General features: G+C 37.3%; 1 protein-coding gene and 1 pseudogene across 1 annotated transcript; both read right to left on the bottom strand.

Moving 5' to 3' along the window:
- Positions 1-2124: 2124 nt before the first annotated feature.
- Positions 2125-2628, bottom strand: LOC102821352 (annotated as a pseudogene).
- A 9856-nt stretch (positions 2629-12484) lies between these two features.
- DIRAS2 (DIRAS family, GTP-binding RAS-like 2) lies at positions 12485-13084 on the bottom strand. The gene has a single exon (XM_006872587.1). It carries the CDS (start codon positions 13082-13084, stop codon positions 12485-12487), a length of 600 nt encoding a protein of 199 aa, XP_006872649.1.
- Positions 13085-14398: the final 1314 nt, after the last annotated feature.

The following is a 14398-nucleotide window of genomic DNA, read 5'->3' on the forward strand; positions in this document are numbered from 1 at the left end:
GCCCTCCTTCCAGAATAATCTACCTCTTGGTCATTTGTCTCAGACATTTTATCTTGTTTCTGGACATGTGCTGATATGTTCATCTGCTTTTGTTTCTTGGACATGTTTAGTGTTTATCTGTGGCCTTAATACTTAATTGAGTATGTGTTTTGGTATTTTTTATGCTTTCTGATTGTTTCCAGGAAATGTGATCAGGATGTGGGCTTCCCTTTTCTTCCTTCTTATTTCTTAATCAGAATAACTTTCACAGGTGTTGTCTATTTCCCTGGTATATGGTAGTTGGTATTGGTTCTTGCCTGGGTTTTGGTGTTTTACAGTGTGATTGTAGCTTGGCCATATGGCAGCAGTTGCTGAATCTTCTTGTGTAATATATGTAAATAAAGAGTCCCCCAAAGGTAGATGGGGGAACATATAACAGCAAAATATCACCAGAGAAGAAGAAGAAAAAAAAAAAAAAACAGCAACAATTAAAACTAGAAAAAAAAAAAAAAAACAGCAACAATTAAAACTAGACCAAATACTGAAGTCTATAAGAGAAGAAAAAAAAAAAAATCTGTAGCCTAATATGACTATGACTTTAATGTCCTCTCTTCAGCTTCTTGCTTTCAAAACTGTCTGAGAGATTTCAAGATGTCAGTGTTGGTTGTTATGCTATACCTCAGGCTTCAATTTAATTTTCAGCCTGTTTCCTTTTTTAAATTCTCTTTCCTTCTCTATAGCCCTGTCCTGGGCTTTCCTGTATTAAAAAGCAAAACAAATAATGAACATTCAGGGCCTGCTCTTGGGCTGAGTATCTGTGCGCATGTGTGGCAGAACTCACCAGTAGTGAGGGTGGGGTTGTCCACTTGCTCAGGCTCCCCTTTTAGTCACCAGAATGGAGGTGGGCAAACAATGGGCATGCCAATGACCAGATACCAAAATAAAGAAAATCAGAACAAAGCAAAACTGACAAAGTGAATTGTCCACCTTTGCTCCAAGGTTCCTGTGGCATTTTTCCGTGGTGTTTCTGCTCCCTCACTTGGTCTTGCCATTTGTTCACCCAAGATGTCAGCTCCGGGCCTCCAAGCCCAGCTCAGAAGATTCTAAAGTATGTGAATTTTTTTTATTTTTTATTTCAGCTTCAAGTTCCACAATCTATAAGCCTTCAAACTTTTAAAATATTCCTATCTCTGTGGTTCCGAGTTTTGGAGCACTACCCTGGATCTGCTTTGCCTGGTATTCTGTGGTATGACTGACTGCTAACTTCACTGCACCTCCACCCTAGCCACCATCAAGCCCCACCTTGCAAGTTAGTTTTAACTGCAGTGTTGGCAGCTCAAATTCACCACTTTCTCCTTGGAAACCTTATGCAGGGTCATCATTGGTTAGAACTGACTCAACATCACTTAATAACAACAGCAAAGTATGATTTCCCTTAGAAAAGTTAAACTCTAAGAACTTAAGGAACTGAAAAAAAGGAATTATAAAAGGCGGGCTTCAAAAAGTTCATGGAAAAATTCCATTAACTTTTAATTCCATTTTTCCATGAAATTTTTGAAGCACCCTTTTATAGCATAGCACTTGATTTGTAGCATTCAAAAGATGCAAATATATTAAATTCACTAAATTTTCATTTAGAACAAGAATTCAGAAAAAAGTAAATGAACATAAAAATAAAAACAACACTTAACTGTAGGAAAATGCATACACTTATAATAAATATGTATTAAAATATACACAATAATGCAAAGCCAAAAGCATTAGAAATTAATATGCAGATATTCTGATGCATTATCCTAAAAACAGAGAGATACATACCATTAACATATAACAAAATATGTCATTTAATACACAGGGAGAAAAGATCGGTTTCATTACAAAAACTGATTTATTGGATTTTAGCTTTGATTACATTTCAGAAATACATTTTAAAGGTAAAAAAGCAAAATAAAACACTCCCCCCCCTTTAAGGTAAAGACTTTTGATATGTAATCCCGAATTATTTTTACAATGTAAAACATTTAGAAACTTTTGATCTCTAGAAATTTTGACCAGTTTATCTATTTGGTCTTAAATAGTCTAAATTCCCTTTTGAGAATCACATCAATGTTTTCAGTTCATTAGTACAATATGGTTGGAATGACTCTATTTCTTTTTTTTTCTCTTCTTTCGTGGTTCATTCTTAGAGCTACTACCTGTGCTGGTGCTGCTGCTACTGGAGGAGCTGGAATCTGAATCTGAATCAAAGGAAGAGCTTGTGAAGAGGATTAAGATGATGAACTAGAAGTGCTTTCATCACTATCACTAGCTTCTGAGGTGGATGAGCTAGATGTTTTTTACTGATGAAGAGTCACTGGCTGAACTGTCACTGCTGTTGCTACTGGAACTGGTTACACTCTTAGACCTTTTTATCTTGGTCTTTCTTTCTACATTAGTTTGAGCAATGCTTTGCTGTAATAATAACCTGTTTTCTTTTTCCTTTAAAGCTTTCTTTATTTCTACTGTTCTAGAAGTCCTTTGCAGGTATTTTCTTGTTCTTGTACTTTCATAAGTCCAATGTCCAAATTCTAAGCATTTCTGATATCTGGCATGTTGCTTATTTGCTTCCACCTGTCTCTAGGCTATGAGCCAATGCATAGGAGTCACCATCTTAGTGTGATTTGGAACCAGTACCATTGGTTCTTGATCATATGCTTCTTGATCAAATGGTTGACCATTTCTTTTGGGAACTGTGACACTGTATAGCCCCTCCATCTTCTTTTGATCCTTTGTACATCATTCAATATTTTATCAAAAGAATCCTTCAGTATTTCAAGTCAAGTCTTGAATTTTTTCCTCAATTCTTTAAGCTTGAGAAATGTTGAGTGTGGTCTTCATCCTTGGTTTTCTAACTCCATATCTTTACACATTTCATTATATTTAACTTTGTCTTCTTGAACCACTCTCTGAAATCTTCTGTTCATTTCTTCCATTTGCTTGAGTATCTCTGTGCTGTAGAATAAGTTTCAGAGTCTCTTCTGACATCCATTTTGTTGTCTAGTTTCTTCCCTGTGTCCTAATAACATTTTGCTTTCTTCCTGTAGGGTGTTCTTGATGTTATCCCACAACTCTACAGGTTTTTGGTCAATATCGTTGAATGCATCATATCTGTTCTAGAGATATCTCTAAATTCAGGTGGGAAAAGTTCAAGATGATATTTTTACTCTCTTGGACCTTAAGCTTCAGCTTAAACTTGTATATGAGCGATTAATGGTCTTCCACTGTCTGCCCTTGGCCTTGTTTGACTGATATATGGAGCTTTTCTACTGTCTCTTTCTACAGATTTCAGCGTATTCCATCTGGTGAAGTACATGTGTATAATCTTCTTTTATGTTGTTTAAAAAAGGTAATTGCAATGAAGAAGTCATTGTCGTGCAGAATTCTATCATGTGATGTCCAGCATCATTTCTATCACCAAGGCAATTTTTTTCAACTTGATCTCCTTTGTTTCTAACATTTGCACTCCAATCACTATTAATTATCAATGCATCTTGGTTGAATGCTTAATCAATTTCAAACTGAAGAAGTTGGTAGAATTCTTCAGTTTCATCATCACTGGCTTTAGTGGTTGGTGCATGAATTTAAATAATAGTGATATTAACTGTTCTTTCTTATAGACATATGGATATTATCCTATCACAGACAGCATTACACTTCAAAATAGACCTTGAAATGTTCTTTTGATGATGAATGCAATTCTATTAGTTTTCAATTTGTCATTCCCTTTATAGTAAACCATGTGATTGTCAGATTAAAAATGGCCAATACCAGTCTATTTCAGTTCATTAATGCCTAGGATATCAATATTTATATGGTCCATTTCATTTTTGGCAACATCCAATTTTCCTAGATTCATACCTAGTCCATTCCATATTTCAATTATTAATGGATGTTTATAACTATTTCTCCTCATTTTGAGTTGTGCCCCATCACCAACAGTATATCTGGCAGTATGTAGGCAATTCATCATGCTTCAATATTCAGTATTCTAGTGCTACCTGACAGTGTTTCACTACCATTAATAAGGTTTTCAGTGACTAAATATTCAGAACTATTTTGCCTCTCCTTCTTCTGAGTCTGTCTCAGTCTGGAAGCTCAGCTGAAATCTTTTCACCATGGGAGTACAACTTTCAGCATCACAGCAATACACAACCCACCACAGTGTGACAAACTGACAGATAAGAGGTGGAAACAATGACTAGTCTGCCTAAATGAATTCAGGTTAAATAGAATGGAACAAATCTAGACTTGTTCAAGAATAAATTCACTGCAAATAAAGATGTCATAAAAATCATAAAGGCTAGGAAAACAAGAATCAAAAGGAATTCCGAAGAACAAGATAATTCTTTTTATGTAAATAATGGAGAAAGCTTCATAGGAAAGGTGATCTGAAGGGAATTTTAATATAGAAAAATACTATAGTTTGCAGGGATGTGGGAAAAGGAGACAAAGAAAGAGTTCTGAGCAGAGAGAAAAACATTATCAAAGTAAACTGTTTTGACACAGTCACTTTATGGTGCAAGTTTCATGATGGCATTTATTTTCCTAATACAGTCCATTTCCCAATTCTCCTCTGAATTCCTGATACTTATTCGAAGACTGGGTAGCAGGAACACTTTTTTTCAGTATGTATAAATTTGTACAAAGTGACAATGGACACTCAAAAAATGTATTTCTAAACAATCAATGTATATTTTTTATTAGACTGCAAAAATATATCATCTTGAATTTCGGCAAGGGAGAGAAAAGACATTTCACATCTGCTTTATATACTCCTGTTACTTCTAAGAAAGAAAGCTGACAACTTTTATCTTAAATTTATTATAAATATCTCTATCTCCTTTTAGTTTAGTTTTGTCTTTTTTTCCTGGTCCCTAACTCTCCCTCTTTGTAGGAGTTCAGTTGGAATTTGGTGGTTCACTTTTTTTTTTTTTTTTTTTTTTAAAAACTATACCTAAACTAGTCCCTTCTATGTTGCTTAAAGAAAAAGAAGGAGTTATAAGAGTGAGACGGTCATTTGTTGTTATTGTCAGGTGCCATCGAGTTGGAACAGACTTATAGTAACCCCATGCACAGCAGAATGAAACAATGTCCGATCCTGGGCCAACCTCACTACTGCTGCCACACTGGCCAATCCATCTCATTGAGGGTCTTCCTCTTTTTCTCTGACCCTCCATCTTACCAAGCATGATATCCTTCTCCAGCGACTGTTCCCTCCTGACAATATGTCCAAAGTATGAGAGACGAAGTTTAGCCATCTTGGCCTCTAAGGAGCACTCTGGCTGCACTTCTTCCAAAACAGATATATTGGTTCTTTTGGCAGTTCATGGCACTTTTAGTATTCTCCTCCAACACCACAATTCAAAGGCATCAATTCTTCTACGATCTTCTTATTCACTGTCCAGCTTTCACATCCATATGAGGTTATTGAGAATACCATGGCTTGGGTCAGGCGCACCTTAGTCCTCAAGGTGTCATCTTTGCTCTTCAACACTTTAAAAAGTTCCTGTGCAGCTGATTTGCCTAATGCAATATGTCATCTGATCTCCTGACTGCTGCTGCCGAGAGTGTTGATTGATAGTTGATCCAAGAATGAAGTCCTTGACAACTTCAATCTTTTCTCTGTTGATAAGAATGTTGTTTATTGCTCCAGTTGTGAGGATTTTTGTTTTCTTGACATTGAGATGTAATCCATACCAAAGGCTGTGGTCTTTGATCTTCATCAGTAAATATTTTAGGTCTTCACTTTCAGCAATCTGCATACCACAGGTTGTTAATGAGTCTTCCTCCAATCCTGATGCCACATTTTTCTTCTTAGAACCCAGCTTCTCGTATTATTTGCTCAGCATACAGGTTGAATAAGTATGGTGAAAGAACACAACCTTGTCGCACACCTTTCCCAATTTTAAAACATTCAGTGTTCCCATGCTGTTTGAACAGCTGCTTCTTGGTCCATGTACAGATTCCTCAGAAGTACAATGAAGTGTTCTGGAATACTCATACTTCGCAATGTTGTCCACAGCTTGTCATGATCCACACAATCGAAAGCCTTTGCGTAGTCTACAAAGCATAGGTAAATATCTTTCTGATATTCTCTGCTTTCAGCCAAGATCCATCGGACATCAGCAATGATATATCTTGTTCCACGGCCTCTTCTGAATGCAGCTTGAACCTCATGCCACAGTTTAATGATAACTATGGTCATTATTATTACTTTCACAATATGTCTTATTAAAATATCTGAGACAGATGCCTATCTCTTTTAATATATAAAAGATGTTTAATAAGAAGGAGCTCTGGTAGCGGAGTGTTTATGAATCAGGCTGTGAACCACAAGGTCAACAGGGCAAAACTACCAGCTGTTCCATGGGAGCAAGATGAGGCTTTCTGCTCCCGTAAAGATTTACAGCCTCAGAAACCCTGTACAGGGTCACTATGAGTTGGAACGAACTCCACAGCACATAACAACAACACCAACAATACTATGATGGGCAAAGATCTTTTAGTTAAGAAAAAATAAATAGATATGAGAACAGCCCAAGAACATGAAAATGCAAAGGCATACAAGATCACATCCAGCAGGTTCAGTGGCAAGACAGAGCAATTGTCTCTTTGGTCAAAGGAATGCTATGAACAAATCCAGGACAGTTGTCACTAAGTGCAGCCATAAGAAGCTCTGATCATGGGTCAAAGTGCACATTCACAGTGTCTGGAGCAACAGCAAATCCTCACAGTTGACAGAGGAGCTATGGATATTCACAGGCCAGAGGGAATTTGGGTAGTTGTCAGGTGTGAAGATTCAGTCATTTTAGGATTGGACCAGGACATGGATTTGAAACTTCAAACCACTTGTGGGACTTAGACCAACTACTAGCGATGTCACCTCACACTTAGTTCTGCTAGAACACTTTTAGATAGACAGAAGCTTTGCACTTTGATTGCATTTAACCCTCTGTACAAATATTTCAAGATGATATACAAAGAGGAGGCTATGACCTATACCCAAATATCATCAATTTCCTGCTTGGACAAACATACCCTTCAGGGATTTGGGAAAGTTGCAGGCATTCACAAATAAATGTGATTAACAGTTCTCAAATTTGATTTTACCTTATAATGACCTAGAATCTTCCAAATATCCTTAAGCCGAGCACACATTTCAGAGCAACTTAATTATAATTTCTGAGATGTGACTTAGACATCAATTTTTAAAAAAGCAAAAATTCCTCTGATGCCAATGTGCAGAACAACGAGATTACAGCCTTGTGACTCAAAATTTGCTCGATAGAGTAGTAGCATCAGTATCATCTGGGAGTCTGCCCAGATCTGCTTATTCAGACTCTACGGAATCACAAGATCTTCAAGTGTTTGATTTGCACATTAAAATTTGGTAAGTACCAGATTCCAGGATGCCCTTTAACAGGACCTAATGGGGCCTGCTGACTGTAATTATACCCATAAATGAAGAAATCTCTGAATAATGTAGCAATAATGTCAGTGAGAGAAGAACACAGGCTAAGGAGTGGAATGGCCTATAGAAAACAAGACTGCAGAATCTGCTAAACCAAGGCTTAAGGAAACTAAAGGTTTCTGGTTTATTGGTACACTTGCATAATCAAGTTTAACACAAAACCAGACTTTTCAAATAGAATCCTGAATAATAAGCAGGTTCTTGTTTATATTTGAAAAAAGCTCAATATGGGACAGCCCTAAGTACTTTATGCTGATTATTAATCCTGAGAGTCATCCAAAACTGCAGAGGTAATGATCCCCATTTTGCAAAAGTACAGAAGTTTAGAACTTGCACATTGTTATATAGCTATTAAATGACAAGAGTATTTTGTTTTGAATTTTCAGTGTTTTTCCTTTGTTACCAAATGAAATGTTTATTTTATGGTTAACACAGAAAAAAAGAGGATTAAGGATAAACATAAACGGTGTTAAGCAGAAGTCATGCCCAAAAAGCTCTGCTACAGACTTTCTATATCAATCACATTTAGTTATTGATTATCCTGTAGGATAAGCAGTGGACTGTTAACTACAAATCTATGATTCAATATCACCAGTCACTTTTCAGAAACCCTATACAGGGTCACTATTAGTCAGAACTGACTCAACAGAATTTAACAACAACTAGGGAAGGGTAAGGCAGAGACAACAACTATGGGATGGTAAGGCAGAGACAAGATTAAGGAAGAGAGGGAAGAATTTGTCTTCACTCCTTCTATTCTGAGCCAAGTATGGCCCTGCCCCTACGACTTATTTTCTACCTTTGTTTAAAACATTTATTTCACTTCAACTCAGTCACAAGGTACTGGCTGGGGAAGTTTCATAGTAACAATTCAGAGTGAGCTGTTATCCTCAGACCAAGACCTGCACAGAGTTTGATTTTACTACAGAGTCTGATTTTACCACATTCTGTCAAAAAGCATGTTAAGAGCAGCTGAGTGAGGAATAGGTTTAGATCTGCCATGTTACCCAATTATTGTTGCTGTTGTTGAGTGCCATTGAGTCAGTTCCCTCTATAGAGTGGCTGGTGGTTTTAAATCAACAACATTGAGTTAAGTAGTCCAGTGTTTATCCTACATCAGCACATTAGTACAACTCATGGTGACCGCATGCACAATGAAATTAAATGCAGTCTTGTGCCAGCCCCAAAACCAGTTACAGATTAGACCACTGTGATCCATAGGGTTTACACTGGCAGGTTTTCAGAATTAAATTATCAAGCTTTTCTTCCTAGTTCATCTTAATTTGTAAACTCTGGTAAAATCTGTTGAGCTCAAAACACACAAGCCTCTACTAACATATAGGTGGTGACTGAATGTAAGATATGTTGGCTGAGAATTCAACCTGCGCCTCCCCCATGGAAGGAGATCATTCTACCAGTGAACCATCACTATTGATTGACTATTTAAATCTAAAATGAATAATAAATAGCACCTCCTTCTTGCCAAGTTGTCATAATTGATGCTTTATTTTAATATCATTCATTATATTCAGAACATCACTGCCAACTGCAGACATGTACACAAGGGTAATTTTTATTACTTCAGAGTAAGTAAAATATAATCAATAATGAAATTATAACAATAAACACACTTTAAATATAAATATACACATTAATATTTCCACAAGTATAAAAATCATGCTCTGTTAATACTTTGTCCACAGACTATCATTGTGGTGTTTACATATGTTTCCTTAGTTATATTTTCAAAGAGCTTATGTATGAGCAATACATTCAAATTTTGAAAAAATATTAAGTATCACAGAGAAATTTTTAATATTGAATATATTTTGTGTTTTACAAAGAATGAGGAATTATTTATTAAATATTACAAACAGTGAGATAAATATACCTGCTTGTACATATGTACAATTTACTACTTTATACTTCAAAAATGCAATAATATATATTATATATATATATAACATACATATATATAAATGTAGCTTTAATGAACAATTCAATATTGCTCTTGTGTTGGTCTTGCTGTATTGCATGCATGCCCAGGGCACACTCATGGCTTTTCACTGATGGAGGAGGTTCCAGTAGGGACAGAAAGGAACTGATGCCCATCCCTGTCCCCACATTCTCATCTTCAAAGCAATGTTTTGAGTTCTATAATTTACTGTAGCTAGGTCAAAAATGTTTGTGCCTAGATACAGTGTAAATGCACTGTCAAGACCAAAACTACATATGGAGATGGGGTCATATGAGAACTGAAATCAGTAGCATGCATTCCTCAAGTCCTGAGTCAATTGAGGCATTTCTAAAAGCTTATTTTGAAGTGACTGCATTTTCAGTTCAGTTCATGGAAAATGATCTCAGTACAAAGGCCAGGGATTGAAGTTTCTATAACTTTCCTATAAAACTCAAAGGCAAAATATGAAAGATCAAAATGTTTACAGAATGAGATTTTATTTCAAATCATTACAATCTTTTTGTATTAATGAAGCTCTCAACCTAGCTGCTGATGAATTCACGGCAACTCATGGGGACTCCATGTATATCAAAGTAGAACTGTGCTCCATAGGGTTAACTATTTGCACAACCCAGGGATTCAGATGATGGTCAAAACAAAATATATTGTCTTGAAAGGGCTAAAAGCAATTCTGATCTGCAGTTAGTAGAATGGGGGTTGTTTGCAAAAACATTCACTTTAGAAGACTTATTGTTATTTGGATCAGTGGTAGATACCATATCTTACTGTTAGCAAAGAACTAACCCAATCTCTATAAACCCCACTGTGGCTATGAAGCTCAGTTTTTTTCTGCCATTTAACTCATCTCCAAATGACAAATTTATGACATCTGTCTGAGAATACAAACGAAAAAAATACAGGGGCCAGTTGAAAAGCAAATGCTACAGAAAATCCGCAAATAACATCTCACTGTGAAGGCTCAAGTCAGCCTTTTGTAACAGAACAGGCTTGTTTGAAGGTGCAACCATTTGGGTTTAAAGAGAGTCTCAAGACACTCCAGGAAGCCAGAGTCTCCACCACCACAGAGTCTAGGATACTTCCTTGACTCTTCATGAACATTCCCTATCCTAGGTAAAACCAATGATGGTTTGTTTTAGGCGGTCTCTGCAGAGAATCAGATAATCCCATAGAGCCAAATTGTTCTCAAAGTCACCTTCCACACACTAATGACACTTTGTTGTTGTTAAGTGCTGTTGAGTTGGTTCCCACTCATAGTGACCATATATAGGGTTTTCCAAGGAGCAGCTGGGTTTGAACTGCTGACCTCATGGTTCATACTCCATTGCTTATCTACAGTACTGACACTACAAGGGTGCAAATACATTTAACAAGAAAAGGCTAATGAAAAGTAGGAGATAGTGAAAGCCTTAATGTGCATAGGAGGATTTAGGTGTTTCAGTCCAAGCTAGGGAGGAGACAGCAAAAAGATATGAGTTGTTCTGCCTAGGGCTGGCACTGCTGCTCAACAGCCAATCAGCTATCTGTACAAATTAGTATTCCAGCATCCTTTCTTAACAGACGTTCCAACAAGAAGGCATTACAAGAGGAGGATCTCAAAGGGAGCCAATGTGCATTATGCTGACCAACCCACGTAGGAGTACTAAGAATCCCTATCACAGGGAAGTTCATGAAGCACAGCCACACTGGCCTCTAAGATGACAAAGCAACTAGCTGATGTGCTCTTCTAAGGCCAAAACAGCCACCTGCTAATCAACCCCTCATCCTGTTTGCCATGACAGTACACAGTGCTGGCAATGCCCATAATTTGAAGTATTAAAGATGCACAAAAATCACTAGGAAGAGATGATTATTGTTTCTAGAGTGGTCATTACATTCAAGATCTCTTAGAAGACACTTATAATGAAACATGCAAGATAATTTACTATTACTTGAATGCATTTTCCAGGAATATACTTCTGATATATGTACATCATCAAAAACACAATGAACAACTTGTTTCAAACTATTTTGTTAAGGTACAAAGTGCGGCTTATACATGTTTGTGTCACTTAGAAAAATGAATGTGCTTCTCATCATCAATGATCTTTGTTTCCTGTCAACTAACAGGATACAGTTAGAGTCATTTAAAAGAGGAAAACCATTTTGAAGGAAAAAAAATGTCTCAAAATAGCTACGTTATTTACTTTTATTTAAAATATGAGGGTTGAGAGAAAGTTACACTCCTCATCAACCAAAGGAAGGAACACACACATTTCTAAAGTCCACAACATGCAGGAATGCTATTGCAATGTTTCAGTAATTTCACAATATTTTCACTCCCAAACTAAAGAACTTCTGACAGAGAAGTACACACTTAGATAATTTATCTGTCTGTGTGAAAATGAGTATTCTAAACTTAGATAATACTTGCTAACTAGGTCTAGAGGAGGTGAGTACACTTCCTACTCCAGGCTATGAGGACTGTAAAAGGTCAGGTGAGTGTGAAAATGATCATCCTTTGGGGAGGTTGTGTGATTCTTTTTTAATCCAATTAAAATACTTTGAAAGGGAACATTTTAGCCTGTTCTTGTGACCTCCTCCTGCACATCCACTTCCTCAAAGACTCAATTCTGAGCTTAGAGAAATGTCTGGCGTTAAGTTAGTACCTGTATATCAATGTTTGCATGCTGTCACATGCATATAAATGAAATTTAATCCTCTTACCATTAGCCACTGTCATGGGGACAAGTTCTAGCACCTTCTAGAGGAGAATGATGCCTTCAAAAAGCAGCATCTCTCTCAGTTTTCTGAGATGCTGATCAGATTGGTTTTCATTGTGAATTCTAGAGAAGGGTTACTTATTGTTAGTGGTGTGGCATGCCCTTTAGAAGGAAAATAGGACATATCTCTGTCAAAATGCAAAACTTTACATATGGACATCATACATGCTACCTGACTGATAACTGTGGGTTTCACACTAGATGAGGGGAAATGAGGCAACTGGGGCCACACAATTGCTCCTCCCACTGAAAGAGCCCTCACATAACCACACATTTGCCTTTGAGCTTTTCTTTCCTTTTCTGTTGCTTGCTCTTTTTTCCGTCAATCTGTAGGCTCACGGTCCTGCGCTTCTCCAGGTTAAGCAGCTCTTGGAAGAGCTCCTTTACATTGTGGTTGAGCTTGGCCGAGGTCTCCATGAAGGCACACTTCCATTTTCGGGCCAAGGCTTCTGCCTCACTGCTCTCCACCTCTCGATTTGGGCTCTCATCGCACTTGTTCCCCACCAGCATAATGGGGATGCTCTCCACGTCCCCTTTGATCTCACAGATTTGATCATAGATGGGTTTGAGCTCCTCCAAGGACTGCCGACTGGTGATTGAGTACACCAGGATGAAGGCATGCCCTTTGGAGATAGACAGACGCTGCATGGCGGGGAATTGGTGGCTGCCGGTCGTGTCAGTGATCTGCAGTGTGCATATGCTCTTATCACAGCTGATGACCTGCCGGTAGGTGTCTTCCACCGTTGGTATATAGCTCTCCCGGAATGTACCTTTTACAAACCTCAAGACCAGGGAGCTCTTGCCAACACCACCTGCCCCAAATACAGCCACTCGGTAATCATTACTCTGTTCCGGCATGTTGTTGATGGACACCAACACTCAATCAGGAAACACCTAACAAAGGAAAAAGATGTTTAAAAGAATTACTAAAGACCTTCTGGAGAAGTATCCTTTACCATCTTTTGATAGCCACATTGCATAATGAGGATAACATTATCCTCATTATGCAATGAAGAAACTGGAATCAGAAAAAGAATATTATATCTGGGATGTTGTTACATAACCAAGATGAATGAGGATGAGCTGTAAACCAAAATATCACTGGGACCAAGGTCCATCCTACAGACTGCTATTAGAGAGAACCAGCCACAGTGGCTTTGTTATTATTCAGACATTGATGTGATTGACCTCCATTAAGTAGTAATAATTGTTAGTTCATGGGAATCTTGAAGTCATTTCATTTCATCAAAATTAAAGTTATAGTGTTTTACTTCTGAAACTCTTATATATTCAAGATAGTAATATATTATTGTTGTTGTTGTGTGCCGTGGAGTCAGTTCCAACTCATAGCGACCCTGTGCAGGATTTCTGAGGCTGTAAATCTTTATGGGAGCAGAACTCCACATCTTTATCTCACAGAACAGCTGGTAGTTTCGAACTGCTGACCTTGTGGTTTGCAGCCCAATTCATAGCCACTATGCTACCAGAGTATTAATGACCACTAAAATAGAATGGGGCTTCCCTTCATCACAAATATCAACCCCATAGTGCAAGGAGTGACTACAATTTCTTCATATATAGATTATCAAATATCTTTCATCCTTTCCTTTCATTAATGAAGATCCATGGCAATCCAGTTTGTTACATAGTAGGATTGTTTTTATTGTAGTCTCCATGGAAACAGATCACTAGATGTTGCTGCTACAGTACCTATTGAATAAATTCAAACCACCAACTTTCCATTAGTGTTCTTGTTTTTAGATGTCATCCAATCAGTTCTGACTCAGAGAGACCCTATGCACAACACAATGAACCAATCCTGTGCCATAACAATTGTTTTTATGTCTGTGTTGCTGTTGTTGTTAAATGCCATTGAGTTGGTTCCAACTCACAGAGACCCTGTATAGCATTTCCAAGGAGCATCTGGTGCTCTTTGGAATTGCTAAACTTGAGGAATCATATATGGCACACTCACAAAATATATAGAATTAAGCAACATCCAGTTGTTTGAACCTAAAGTAAATGAGGTAGTACAAACCATGTAATCCATTCTGTTCTCTAGGGAAACACTGTGCTGACTTTTCACTTTTCTTAGAAAAACATTAAAATAATCAAAGGTATCATTCAATAGTTATTTTTTGAGACCAGTAAAAAGTATTAAAAATAAATTTA

Source organism: Chrysochloris asiatica, unplaced genomic scaffold (assembly GCF_000296735.1).
Source record: "Chrysochloris asiatica unplaced genomic scaffold, ChrAsi1.0 scaffold00205, whole genome shotgun sequence".
Classification (NCBI taxonomy): domain Eukaryota; kingdom Metazoa; phylum Chordata; class Mammalia; order Afrosoricida; family Chrysochloridae; genus Chrysochloris; species Chrysochloris asiatica.

Coding starts and splice junctions, on each gene's coding strand:
- DIRAS2 (XM_006872587.1), bottom strand. CDS start 13,084: ATGCCGGAACAGAGTAATGATTACCGAGTGGCTGTATTTGGGGCAGGT.